The sequence below is a fragment of the Geotrypetes seraphini genome, chromosome 8, assembly GCF_902459505.1.
Source record: "Geotrypetes seraphini chromosome 8, aGeoSer1.1, whole genome shotgun sequence".
NCBI lineage: Eukaryota > Metazoa > Chordata > Amphibia > Gymnophiona > Dermophiidae > Geotrypetes > Geotrypetes seraphini.
In genome coordinates this window covers 110,087,691-110,102,404 of record NC_047091.1, presented here as the reverse complement: position 1 = coordinate 110,102,404, position 14,714 = coordinate 110,087,691, and the positions used below count along the sequence as shown (strand labels likewise).

The following is a 14,714-nucleotide window of genomic DNA, read 5'->3' as shown; positions in this document are numbered from 1 at the left end:
CTTGCGCCGGAACAGAACTGCACAATGCCGGACAAACTCGCGTCCGTTTTCAGAATCATCCAGTCCAAAACTCACAAAGGAAATTCCCTGTTCAGTCACCAGATTAAACCAAAAGAGCATGCTGCTGCGGGCTGCCACCATCCAAGGAAGCGGCATACCCAGTGAAACCCACTGGGGATTCCACCAAGCGACTGCTAAAGATGCCGAAGCTGCGCTCAGGCCCACGGAATCAAGTCTATGGTCGCCACCATGAGACCCAGGACCTGAAAATACTGCCAGGCCAACAGAGTCGGAAATGCCAACATGGCCTGAATGGAACTCTGTAACTTTAGCTTCCTGGGATCCAGGAGAACACCTGGTTCCTAGCAGTGTGAAACCTGACTTCCAGGTACTCCAATTCCTGCGTTGGTTCAAGGTGGCTCTTTTTCATGATGATCACCCAGCCAAAACATTCCAGCAGGTGCACCACTTGATGAACAGCCATGCGACCCTCTGCTAGAGAGGGGCTCTGATCAGCTAGTCGTCCAGCTACAGATGGACAAGGACACCCTGCGAGCACAGTTGAGCAGCCACTACCACCATGATCTTGGTGAAGGTTCTGGGTGCCGTGACAAGGCCGAAGGGCAGAGCCACAAATTGAAAGTTCTACCCCAGCACATGGAAGCGCAGGAACCTCCTGTGTTCCTGAAAGATTGGTATGTGGAAGTACGCTTCCCTAGGCGTCACTGCCATAATAACCAAACACACAGTTTCCATCCGGAACTCGAAGGAATGCATTCACTGCTTTCAGATCCAGAATAGTCTCCAGTCTCCGAAAGAAATCTCTCTACACCTTGAGACAACTAAGACCATATTTTCACCAGCACCACTTCACCCTAATTATATAACTGATGATACTACCACAAATGGACTACTGCAACTCCATCTACATAGGACTCAACACCAGTTTAATCCACAAAATGCAACTCATCCAAAACACAGCTGTCAGATTAATCTTCAATCTGAGAAAATATGACTCGATTACAGCCTTCACCAGGCAACTGCATTGGCTACCTATCCCATCACAAATAACCTTCAAAACTTCATGCATCATTCACTGTATACTTTATGGAAACTCTGCGGCTCTTCTCGTCCAAATCTTCTCCAAAGTATGGTCTACCACCTGCAGAACCCTCAGCAGAATACTTCTAAATCTCCCCTCTACAAAAAATATTCAATACAAAATTGTTTACCACTCCATGCTCACATTTCTTGGAGTAAAAAATTGGAATGACCTTCCTGAAGCAATCAGAAAGGAACCTAACCACACCATATTCCGGAAGAAATTGAAAGCTCAGCTATTTGACACTTAATCACCTGTATTCTCCCCTTCCCCCTCTCCCTTCCTCCCTCCATCCTCATCCCTTTCTATAAGTCGCCTTGAGCCTACCTAGGTATGAGCGACACAGAAATAGAAGATTAGATTAGAATAGGTCTCCAATCCTGAGCCCAAGTCTTCTTTTGGAACTGGCTCTAATGCTGCCAGATCTAGCAGCCTGCGAACAGTGGCCCCGCACGTGCTGGGCTCTTTCTGGATGTCCCATGGGCGAAGGCATAAAAAGTCCGATGGAGGTTGGTAAAACTCCAGCCCGAGACCTTCTCTGAGAACTTCGAGGACCCACTGGTCTTAAGTCACCTCTGCCACTCTGGTAGGTAGGCGGAAAGCCGATCTCTGACCTGAGGGAAAGGCACCAGAGGCCTGGTGTCAGAACTGCTTCCTAGAGGGGACAGGAGGACGTTTGTTGGAGGACTGCTGTCAGGCCGGACCTACAAAATGAGGTCTGGATGAGGCTCCGAAGCATTGGCCTTCCACCGGGGGCACAGCATACTGGTGAGGGCATCAGTAGGGATGAAAATTCAGCCGTCCCAAACCCTGGGCTGGGTGAGGCTTGGACCCAGGCAGCACCTTAGGCTTATGGTCCTGAACACTGGCCATGAGGTCGTCCAGACCTTGGCCAAACAATAGCAAACCTTTAAAAGGAAACCTGCTCAGCATGGCTTTGGAAGAAGAATCACCAGACCACTGACGAATCCAGAGCATTCGCCGGGCGGACACTGAATAAGCTCCAAGCTTAGCAAAGACCTTCATCATGTCAAACGGCATCTGCCAAATAATTCATCCCGGAGAACTACATCTTTGGGATCATGTCGCAGCTTGGAGTGACATGCACGGGCGACAAAGGAGGTGGCCGCTGTAGCTCTCACTCCCGCCGCCGCAGAATCAAAAAGGCACTTCGATGACAAAATCCACCCATCTACCTTGAACATCTTTCAGGACTACCCCTCCATCTGAGGGCAAGGAAGTGCATTTAGTGGCCTGTGCTACAGCCGAATTCACTTTCGGCGGGGCTAGGCATTTGATGAACTCCAGGGCCATGGGATACAGACACTCCATGGCCCTAATACATTTAAGGGGACCCAACTTCAGTAAGGATTCGAGCCCAATCTGGACACTGATCACTCATTATGGAACATTCTGCCTGATCCGGATGGTCTGAATTCAGGTTCAGCTTCCTTAGTGACTCAGAAATAATGTCAGATGGCTAATTTTAAACAGCCGGCGCACTGCTGGGTCATCCCCAAGCTCTTGGGACCCACTGTCATGAGGATCACGATTTTACAGGTGGGGGGTAGGGCATTCAGAGAAACCACCCAAAAACTACTTTTGAAAACCCTTAAAATCGCCAAACCAGCGTGCACATAGAAACTCACAGTGGCAAGCAAGCTAAAAACACAGAGCATGCAAGGAGATCAATACCTCAGGAGCTGAGAAAACTGGATTTCAGGTCTTCTGACTGCCTCACCTTCCCTGTCACCCCAGTCAGTGACTACCAGGACCTCCCAAGACAAATAGGGAAGAAAAGCGGTCTGGTCCCCTAGTGGACGAACCCAGGGTGAGATGGCTCCCGAACCTGGAGACCCGATCTGGCCAGCAGGCTGTCCAGGGGGTTTACTGCAGCAGCAGGGAACCCCTCAGATTGCAGACAATTTAGATAAAGTCTGCGATCTCCCGCCAAAGGATGTCCCCGCAGGGCGAATCCGTAGCACTAGTGCAATACCCATGCCAAAATCAACTAATTACTAGACTCACAAAAAAATAAATCATGAGCAGAAAAGGCAAGCCCCTACAGCTTAGGCTGTAAGGAACAAACTGATATTCCAGGGGTGAATAACAGGAGATGACCACAGGAGGAAGGGCTAGAAATTGGTTTTAAGTTCCAGTTTCTAGGCAGGAAGAGATACATAATGCTAAGGTATAGACTCCAGAGGAATTGTACAAGAATGATCCATTATGGCAAATGCAGATCCATAGCTGATATCCAAATCTGCAGCCAATTTAGACACCATTACCCTTCAGCAATCTCTAATCAAGGCATCCGCCCTGTCAATATGCTCTTGTGTGAGTGATGTTGATGGACAACCAGAATGGACTTCAGTTACACCTATTCTTCCCGCTTTACACCTTTTTACCCACTCAAACAAAACTTTTGTTCATTCATGGTGCTATGTCCATACTAAGTCAATATCCAACAGTGAATTTCCACAGGTTTCATTCCCTCTGCCCAAATTGCACTACTGCAAGTTGTTCTTTGTTTGTGCAATCTTGCAACAGAGTGTCCTTGTTTCTAACCTCGTGGTTGCCACACGACTAAAGGCAGAGCACTGCACTATATATACATGGATGAACAATTAAACAAGTAATGTATAAGTACATATGTTTCATTAGCTCTGTTCCAGTTACTGTGAAATTTAACAATTGCCTTTCATTTCTGATTCACCCTCGTATCTTCTTAACACTCCGCTCAAACTGGCATGGAAAAAGAACTGAACAGTTCAATCTATCAACTGAGTTGGGTCCAATGATGGCAAGGGTCAAATTTAAGAAATTACGGTACTAGTAACCCTACAGTTTCTTAAGCTTTGAAAGCTACTTTTGTTGATATTTCCCAATATAGAAGCAGCAGAGGGAAAGGGGTCCTATTACATTCCCAAAAGTAGGACTTGGAAATTCTTTCCTCATGATTTGTTAAGTTATTTGTTTTTTTAAAAAACCCGTACCTATTCGGTCTAACTCCCATGTATGGCACATATCGTTGAGTTGTGTGTGAGACTGTCAAAGCATTTTAGAAAATCTTTAAAATTCTTATTTCAAAAATTGTGTCATATAGAATCATCTAAGTATCTGTAGTAAGTATTTTTGTGGCATGTCTAAGACTATTATATATTATTGTACACTACTTACAATTTTCAATGGGGGAAATACGTTGGGTTTTTTAAAATTTCATTTAATTTTAATTTCTAATATACTGCTTGCAAGCCCTACCATAGATATTTTCTTTTCCTAGAGTTCCATTAGTAAGTAAATCTGTTATCATCTACCATGTTATCATCATCTAATATAATAAAATGGTAGGATACGCATGCGCACTAAAAAATCGTGTTCCCTGATCCGTCGCGGAAACACGATTGCGCGGGTTTTACGTCACCAAACTCCACCATGCCACACCAGCCATGTCCGCCGCCGGCCTCGAGCTCCTGGGGGCCGGCGGCACAAGCCGCCCGACCGCTGCTGAGGCCCCGCCTCCCGCTTCTGCCCTACACGGCGACGCCAGACCCAGCCCTACAAAACGCTGAGGCCCGTCTTCCGCTTCCGACCTACACGGCGACGCCAGACCCGGCACCACAAAACAGCCCTCACATCCGCGAACAGGGTTGCCATGGAAACAGAGGGGATCAGGAGCTAAAAAATACAAACAAACAACAGTGCACAAGGACAAACAAACAAACAGAGGGGATCAGGAGATTTAAAAAACAAACAAACAAACAACAGTGCACAAGGACAGAGACACACAGACACTCACAGAAGGACAGGGGGCTAAAGAGAAAGATTGAAAAAAATAACAAAACACTAAGGAGAAAGAGACACACAGGTAAGGAGTGCTGCTGGGCAGGGGGAGCAGGGAAGAGGGGCAGGGGGAGAAAAGAAGGAGTGCTGCTGGACAGGCAGAGCAGAGAAGAGGAACAGGGGAGCAGGGAAGAGGAACAGGGGAGCAGGTAAGAAGTGCTGCTGGACAGGGGGAGCAGGTAAGGAGTGCTGCTGGACAGGGGGAGGTAAAAGGAAGGGAGAAGACCTACTGCTGGACAGATGGAACAGGCAAGGGGTGATGGTTGACAGCCGAGGAAAGAGAGAGACAGAAAGCGGCCAAGAGGAGAGAGAGAAAAAGAAAGAAAGAAAGACACACACATCTATTCTAGCACCCGTTAATGTAACGGGCTTAAAGACTAGTTTGGACATAACTACCTTGAATCAAAAATAAACCAAAGAATACAAGATAGCATTGAAATATCACAAATGTATGAACAGATTCATATATTAAACATGACCCTTTATACTCAAATCCAATGGAAGATTAGGTTTTTACTTTTGATAATTTTCTGTTAGTCACTGAAGGATTCCATACTCTAGGGGTTCAATCCCTTCCTGAAATCCGGGAGTTGCAGAAATCCAAACACTTTTTCTGAGCTCCTCCTACCTTAGAGAGTGAGTTAGAACTCCCTAAAGTTCAGTACCAAAGTCAAGCAACCATACCGGAACCAATCCATGACAAATAAGGGGGCACAGGGGAACCTCCCCGGCAACAAACAAGTTCTGTTAATATCAGCTCTACAAAATATAAAAATAAGTAATAAACAGGCAACATGCAACATAGAAAAGACAAAGGAATAATATAGAACTAACCTGCTGTGTGCAATGAGCACCCAAATGAAAAAGCCAATCCTGAAGCCTGTAAGGAGAACCAAGACAGAAAGAAATGCAGGCTATTCCAAAACAGAGTTTGAACAGAGAGGGCGGGTCGTATGGAATCCTACAGGGACTAACAGAAAGATGATTATAAAAGTAAAAACCTAATCTTCCATCTTTACATCCCTTTTGGATTCCAAACTCTAGGTGACATACCAAAGCAATAACAACGTCTAGGTCCCAAGAACAGCATCAGAGCGAACCGTCACATCTACTCAATAAAACTGGGTAAAGGTATGAAGAGAGGACTAAGTAGCCGTCCTGCATATTTCATCTGGATGAATCACTCAAGACTCCACCCAAGAGACAGCAACATATCTAGTCGAGTAGGCCATAAATGAAACCGGCAGCTGCCTACCATGGGTGATGTAAGTCACAGAAATGACCATACAAATCCAACGGGCAAACGAAGAAGACGGCCCACCTGACCGAGACAGAATAGACAGGACAAAGTGATGATCAGACAGCTGAAAGCCATTAGTCTTCTCCAAATAGTGGAGCAAGGCAATTTGCAGAACATCTGACCTTTCGCACCGATCACGTGAAGTGAAAAGCAAGCAAACGAACTTCCTGGGTGACAGACATTGAAAACCACCTTCGATAGAAAAGGTACTGTACAGAGAACCACCCCCGCTTCTGTGATCTGTAGAAAGAATTCACTGCACACAAAAGAGTCTGAAGTTCCAAGTCCGAAACACACCATGCCAAGACAATGGTGACCAGAAAGACAGATTTGATCATCGGATCCTGAAGAGAAGCATCCTTCAGTGGCTCAAATGGGGCTTCCACAAGGCCCTGCAGAACGAGGTTAAGATGCCATGTAGGGAAAAACGTAAGGGAAGTCACAAGTGAAGTGCCTCTCTCACAAACCTGGTCACATCAGGATGAGCAGTAAGCGAACTGGAACCCCTATGTGCTCAGAAGCACGAAAAGCCTGCTACCTGAACTTTACGGGAGGCCACAGCTAAACCCACATCCAAGCCTGCTGGAAGACTTCTGCACGGATTGCTTGCAGAAAATAAAACTGTAGGGGGCTCTAACTCATTCTCTAAGGAGGAGCACAAGCTCAGAAAAGTGTTTGGATTTCTGCAACTCCCAGATTAAGGGCAAATTCTGTAAAGGATGTCTGAAAGTTAGGCGTTGTGTAGATGTCCAGCGAGGAAATGCTGAGCACGATTCTATAATGATCATAAGAACAAAAGAATTGCCGCTGCAGGGTACTATAGAGAATCACACTCAGCGAGTCTAGACGCGTCTAAATAGATGTCCTTTACAAAATCACCTTTTAGGCATCACATAGATGTCTTCATAACATGTATAACGTTTTCGCATTTTAGTGTTACGACATCATTAGAATGGCGATTTTATGCTGTTTTTCATTAAAATTGTATGCCATGAAATACTTGCACCACTATTATATTTTATTTATCTATCTTTTAATCCTTTTTTACTTGTTACCGCGAGCAGTGGGGGATTTGAACCAACATCAGGATGCTAAGACTGTAGTTCTAACCACTGCGCCACACACTCAGCCATTAAACCACGTCAATTCTAGGTGCAAATTGATAATGTCAAGATTGTGCATCACTTGCTCTGAAGCACAGCCATTGTGAGTAGTGTATCTTTTTCTTTACCTTTTGGAAATGAGGTTTAGTATGCAATATACAGTGAAACCTAAGTTTACAAGCATAATTTGTTCCAGAAGCATGCTCGTAAACCAAATTGCTCATATATCAAAGCGAGTTTCCCCATAGGAAGGGAAACTTGCTCGATTCGTTCCCCCCACCCCGTCGAGGCCACCAACGTTGCTCCGCTCCATCCCTCCCCCCCCCCCCAAGAACCAGCATCGCTCCCCCGCCAGCCCAAACAGAAGTCTTACCCCATCTGGCACCGGCACGTTGACCCAGGACGTGCCAGTGAACGAAGATCCTTCCTGTTGCCTGGGCCTTGAGCATCTCGGAGACAGCGAGAACCAAAAGGCCTTGAGCATGCACAGATGTTCAAGGCCCAGGCAACAGGAAGGATCTTCGTTCACCGGCATGTCCTGTGGGCTGCGTGCCGGTGCCAGATGGGGTAAGGCTTCTGTTTGGGCGGGGGGAGGATGCCGGTGCGCGCGGGGAGCGATGACAGTTCTCGGGGGGGGGGGCATTTGCAGATGGGGGGGGGGGGGGTAGCAATGCTCGCAAATCGAGTCAACGCTCGGTTTGCAAGTCATGATTTGCGAAAATGTTTTGCTCGTCTTGTAAAACACTCGCAAACTGAGTAACTAGCAAACCAAGGTTTGACTGTATATATATTTTTCATGTGCTTTGCTCGAGTAATGCATTATTAAACATCTTTTTCTATTATCATCAAATAGGAATCCTCTTTACCCCCAAAATAGAAGTTTAGTATGCAATATTTTTTTTTCATGTCCTTTGCTCAAGTAATGTATTATTAAACATATTTTGTCTGTATATGGCCATTTGGTGGAGGGGCTGGGGAAGGCTTCAATGCTTGTAGGGTGGAGATGGGCTGGAGTGAGTTTTAACGGAGACTTCAGTAATTGGAACCTAAGCACAGTACCGGGCAGAGCTTTGGATTCTTGCCCAGAAATAGCTAAGAAGAAGAAAAAAAAATTAAATTGAATCAGTTTGGACAGACTGGATGGACCATTCGGGTCTTTATCTGTCGTCATCTACTATGTTACTATGTCAACCTGAAGTCCTCTTTAGCCCAAAAAATAAAGCCCTGTGTGACACCTATGTCACGTTCACCTAGCACCCAACTCACACTCAAAAAGTAGACCTGGTTTTGCAACGCCTACATTTTAGGCATTAGGTAGATGCATTAGCACACTCAACAGTATGCGATTCTGTAAATGGACGTCTATTTCAAAGCCACGCCAACACCTATCCTGTAAGACGTGACTTTTTCCAATGGACTTCCACAAAATTGCGAACGTCTATTTGTAGAATCACGTCCAGCATTTAGTTATCTAAGTTCCAACTAATGCTTGTTAAAGTTGTTAATTGGCCTTATTATCCACTTTATGTGGATGCTTAAGTCGATGGATGTCCACATTGTGGACACCTAAAGTTAGACATTTATTTATTCAGTTTTCTATACCGTTCTCCCAGGGGAGCTCAGAACGGTTTACATTAATTTATTCAGGTACTCAAGCATTTTTCCCTATCTGTCCCAGCGGGCTCACAATCTATCTAATGTACCTGGGGCAATGGGGGGAGATTAAGTGACTTGCCCAGGGTCACAAGGAGCAGCATGGGTTTGAACCCACAACCTCAGGGTGCTGAGGCTGTAGCTTTAATCACTGCGCCACATATACACAGAATTTGCTGTCTAGAGAACAGAATCTGGAAGGAATGTAAAAGTATTCTGCAAAAGTCAACAAGCAAACCTTTGGGCCCCTTTTACTAAAGCCTAAGAAGCCCATAGGAATAAAACGAGTTTCTTAGCGTTTAGTGCACACTTAAATAAAAGGAGCTCATTAGCATTAAAGTGACAAGATTTGCACAGTTTATATATTCAAGTAAATAAAGATAATTCTTAGTTAAGAAACATACGTTTTTATAATGTACTCCCCTTACACTCAACCTACCACAGTGAACATCTTTATATGTCACAAGTATTTGCAATCTTACAGCAAACCCCTTCACTTGCTGGCTCCATAAACATAAAAATCAGAAAGACTAACATATTTGTGCTAAAAGGCTTATTTACCGAGGAGCCCTTTTATTAGAACTTAACGTTTGCTAAATGTCCCATAGATATAAAATAGGACACACAGCATTTAGCACGCACTAAGTTTTACTAAGTGTAGCAAAGTTGTGCTGTTACCTTGTTTCAATTGTCAAAATTCATGCACAGTAACTAGAGTTGTACAGAACAGCATATTTTATACTACACTTCTCCCTCAGTTTTCGCAGTTTCGCTTATTTGCGATTTTTCACATGCAGACTCCGTCCCCAAAATTCAATCAACTCTGAACCCAAACTAAGTTTGAAACCGAGATGCAGGTGATCAATCTTCAAGTAAAAGAATCATCCTATAATACATTTTGCCTTGCTACTCCCGATTCAAATAAAAATGAAAACAAATGAGGAGTGCTTTACAATTCGTTTCCTCACCCACTGAATATTCACATGCAAAACCTGAGTTACATCACAGAGATCAATTAAAGTAAAAGCAGTGCCTTTTGGAGGGCTCACCTGACACAAACACATGTGTGATGGCAAATATACAAAGCTCTGAGGAGAGCAGCCCCCCACAATCCACAGGGTGACATAACAACCCAGTAGACCAGGTGTATCAAAGTCCCTCTTCAAGGACTGCAATCCAGTCAGGTTTTCAGGATTTTCCCAATGAATATGCATGAGATCTATTTGCATGCACTGCTTTCATTGTATGCTTATAGATCTCATGCATATTCATTGGGGAAATCCTGAAAACATGACTGGATTGCGGCCCTCGGAGGGACTTTGACATCCCTGCAGTAGACATTGCAGGAAACGCAAGTGCCGAGCGCTTTGAAAACCGACACGTCCTTCACTTAGGCCCCCGCCTCGTCTCATTGCGACACGGAGAAGCCCAGCCAGCCCAACCAGCGAGATCGAGAGAGCTGCTCACATACGTGGCATCTGGCACACTCTCAGGTACCTTCAGCTGCAGTCTCTAGTTATTCGCGGTTTCAAAAGCAAAAACGCTGGCTGTTACAAAAAAACCACAAATAGCATAAACAGTTATTCGCGGGGTTTCCATATTCACAGCTATATTCCACCCGCATCCACCGCGAATATGGAGGGAGAAGTGTATTCCCACGAATACAAATACAGTAATGAAAAATAATTCTGCCAAACACAAATACCAAATCTGAAAACTAGGAATTAAGCTTAACATAAATAATAAAAGCAGCATGATAAAATCAGAGATCAAATGTTTTTCAGTAAGATTTAGCACAGTAGAGCTCTAGATTATTCATATTTTTATTTAAATCACTATTCAGCTAAATATGAATAATGTATTCAGGGCCAAATTGAAACAAATATAGAAATGTTTAGTAGTAATAGTAGTTATATTCAGTACAGCCCTAACAGTAACTGCAAAACATAGAAACATGATTGCAGATAAAGGCCAAATGGCCCATCCTCAGCATCTACTACCTCCTCCTCTCCCATGCTTTCTTGAATTCAGGCAGTCTGTCTCCACCTCCTCTACCAGGAGACTATTCCATGCATCTACCACCCTTTGTGTAAAAATGTTATTTCCTTAGATTACTCCTGAGCCTATCACCTCTTAGCCCTCTCACTCTGGATTTTCCTTTCAATTGAATACTCGCCTCATGCCATATAGGTATTTAAACTTCTCTATCATAACTCCCCTCTCCCATCTTTCCTCCAAGTATACATATTGAGATCTTTAAGTCTGTCACCATATGCCTTTTGACAAAGACCACCAACCATTTTAATAGCCTCTCTCTGAACCGACTCCATCCTGTTTATATCTCTTTTGAAGGTGTGGTCTCCAGAATTGTACACGATATTCTAAGTGTGGTCTCACCAGAGTCTTAAATAGGGCCATCAATACCTACTTTTTCCTACTGACCATACCTCTCCCTATACATGCTAATATCCTTCTAGCTTTTGCTGTTGCCTTTTTAACCTGTTTGGCCACCTCAAGATCATCACATACTATCATACCTAAGTCCCGCTCCTCTTTCATACACAAAAGTTCTTCACCCCTAACCTCTATGTTAACTGTTAGGGATATTCTCAGCAATTTACCCTTTTGCTTAAGGCAAAAAAAAACATTTTTAGTGTTAACTAAATGGCAAGTAATGTGATGCAGTTAGCTACACCTCTTTCCTAAGGAGGCATTAATAGCACTTCCCATGTTAACAGTTAATGGGCAGTAATGTGTTTTTTGTCAGCTTTAGTTATGTATATATGGCTGTTATCCTCCTTTTTAAAGGCAGGATATAAATAATAAACTATAAACCATTATTTCTGTGTTAACTGTAAGGCTCATGTCCCATCCCCTTCTGCATGAAGTGCTTAACTTGGAAACTGTGTTTCTGCATGCTAACATTTAATGCAACACCTTAATTCCCCCATCAAACAGCTAGCACAGCTTAGTAAAATAGGAGCTTAGTAAAATAGGAGCTTAAGTGAAATTTCATTCACCAAGCATCATACACAACAAGTTGTAGAAGTCTGAATTTTATTCCCAAGGTCCTGACTGCAACTCAAAGATGTAATCTAATTTCATCAGTTGTACTTTTATGAATTTATGCTTCTATGTTTATTCCATTTTCATTACTATTAAAAATAACCTCGCATCTGAATATTCAAGAATTTAATACTTCTCCAATCTCTTTTCCAATGGTAAGAGCAGTGGGTTGGGAAACTCAAAGCCCACTGTTGGAAACAGGATAGACTTGATGGACTTCCGGTCTGTCCCAGTATGGCAATTCTTAAATCCTAGAGCAGCTCATTGTAGCCTTGGGATGACCACCAGGGGTGTTGCTTAGGACCTGCCATGGAAACCATCACAGATGTAGCAGCCCATGTGTCATTTACTGTTTTGACATAGAACATCTGTATAACAAGGTAAACTCTGCTTCCTTGGTGTTCTGGATAGGTCTTGTACTACTTGCTATATAATGTTGGCTTTATCTGTACCAGTTGGGAGGATACAATTCTCACTCTCTTGAACATTTTACAATTTATGTGCAAGTAGAATTTTGGTTTATGTCACCTTCACTCGTTTACTGCATTTGTTAATGGACTTAGCCTGAAAACTAAAGTCTGACAAGACATAAATTTGAATTTAGCAACCCCATTAAAAACTTATATTTCAGAATAAAAATATTTATAAACAAGCAGGCAACTCAGAAATTATCAACACTAAACAAACATAATGCATACAATAGCTGATAATTTACTTTTGGTATGTTATTTCAGACATCAAAACCAGGACTCCTATAAGAGCTTTATCAGTGCATTATTTATTTGCACTTATATTTCCATTTAAACTAAAACAATTTCCTTTTGAATAAAATTATAAATTTTCTCCACATTTCCATTTTGTCTGAACTAAAAAAGAACTTATTACACTGCTGTATAATGTTCCCCTCAGATCTGTAAAGGCAAAATGTAGGTATATTCTTACATATTTGCATTGTACTCCTGAAATGTGTGTTTCAAAGAGCAAACTTGCATTAACTAATATTTGTTTTTATACCATACCACTCCTTGGGAATTTCATAAGAGCAAATGAATTTTAGCCGACAAAGCCCTGATTTTATTATGTGAGTGTGCTCTACATGTCAACTTTTTAAACAAACAAGCTGTAGATGGTCAGTGATGGTGCTTTCTTGCTACCCAAGAGCACAAGGCAGCTCAGTCAAGTGAAATACTGACTTCCTAGTTTAAAACTAGCAATTGTCATTGCTAAATTTGCTACGACAACTGCATTAGCACTGGCAGGGATGAAATATACATCTGAAGAGGTTTGGGGTTTTTTAATTTGAACTTTTGTAGTGCATATTACCAGTAGCGATAGTTGTACCCTCTCCGACATTCCTGTAGAAAGTAGAGCATAAACCCTACTTAACAAGTTATCACTGCTAATGGATAAAGCCACGTTAATCCACTCGAACACATTGGAAATAAGCTGCCAATGCAGAGCTGATCTTTATCTTTTACTGTAAACTCTAGCCCTACGTTAGCAATACTGGAATACTATATAAGACCACAAAGCCCTGCTGGTATTGGTGCTGCAGAGGTGGGATGCAGAGGCTGGGCGAGTGGTACCCATAGTATCAGTGTACTGGGTTGGGGGATGGGAGGACAGTCGGGCCCGGCCGCGGCCTGCCGGCTCCCCGCGTTTGGCCGCCATCTTAGATCTGTCCGTACCCTCCCCCGCAGGGCGGCTTCATCAGCCTGCGGCTGCTCATTCGGCCCCCCCTCCACCCCACGAAGCAAGATTACCATGCCACCTCCCGTCTGGAAGGAGGGAGGGAGAGGCAAGCGTTTCCTTTTCCCCACTGCTCCGCACCCTTCCGCCTGAGGCCCACTCCTCACGGTCCCCATTATCACGACCGTTATTCCTCCCTCGCACCATTCTAGACGGCTCTCTCGCGCCCCGTTATTACCTAGAAGCTTCGGAAACGCACAGCCCCCACCCGACTCGGCCCTGAGAGCAGCGGAGGTGGAGAAAAGGAAAGTAAGCGGAGAACGGAAACAGTACCGGCTCCGCCGAAGGGGCTTTATACCAGCACGGATTCCATCCGCCGCCGCTACAGCTTCTTTACCTGTACTGCGGAGCAGGAGGGGGAGCGGGAGCGGCGGCGGCGGTGGCAGCGCCGTGTGGGAAACCGTAATAGTTACTCGCCGCCATCTTGGCGTCTTCACAAAAGCGAACCCGGCCGCCGGCAGGGGGCGGGACTCACGGCATCACGTGACCTTCTCCCTCTCTATTGCGTGCCAGTATCTGGCAATGGCGCTCTTAAAACTGAAGCCGCGCGGCAGTGAGACCGCCTTCTACCGCGCGCGCTGCTGCACCTAGTTTCCGCTCGGTGCACGAGGGGCGCTGGGGAGTTTGTAATCCGGCTGACCTTAACTTCCCCTGACCCTGGTCACGTCATCTAGAAGACCCGAGATCCACGAATACCACGGTGCACTGTTTTAGCCTAGGAACTGAGTTGTGTTCTATTCAGTGCCCAATTTAGTTTTCAAGTAACAAAACGGGAGACAGGCCTCGGAATACCCAGCACAGAGTAAAGCGGGCCTCCACTAATCAGGTTGCCAAACTAGGTGGAACGTTCAGGTCAGGATAATAGCCGATAAACACTGGGCGGAACTGTGATTTTCTG

The 14,714-nt window shown here is 44.4% G+C and overlaps 1 protein-coding gene across 2 annotated transcripts in view; it reads right to left on the bottom strand.

The window, feature by feature from the left end:
• Positions 1–14,333, bottom strand: part of ZFR2 (zinc finger RNA binding protein 2) — a 353,820-nt gene extending 339,487 nt beyond the window's left edge. For both annotated transcript variants that reach the window (XM_033954204.1, XM_033954205.1), the window contains exon 1: positions 14,154–14,333. In XM_033954204.1, coding sequence (XP_033810095.1) covers positions 14,154–14,239 — 86 coding nt within the window. In that variant the 5' untranslated portion in view covers positions 14,240–14,333. The remainder of the gene's footprint in view (positions 1–14,153) is intronic.
• Positions 14,334–14,714: the final 381 nt, after the last annotated feature.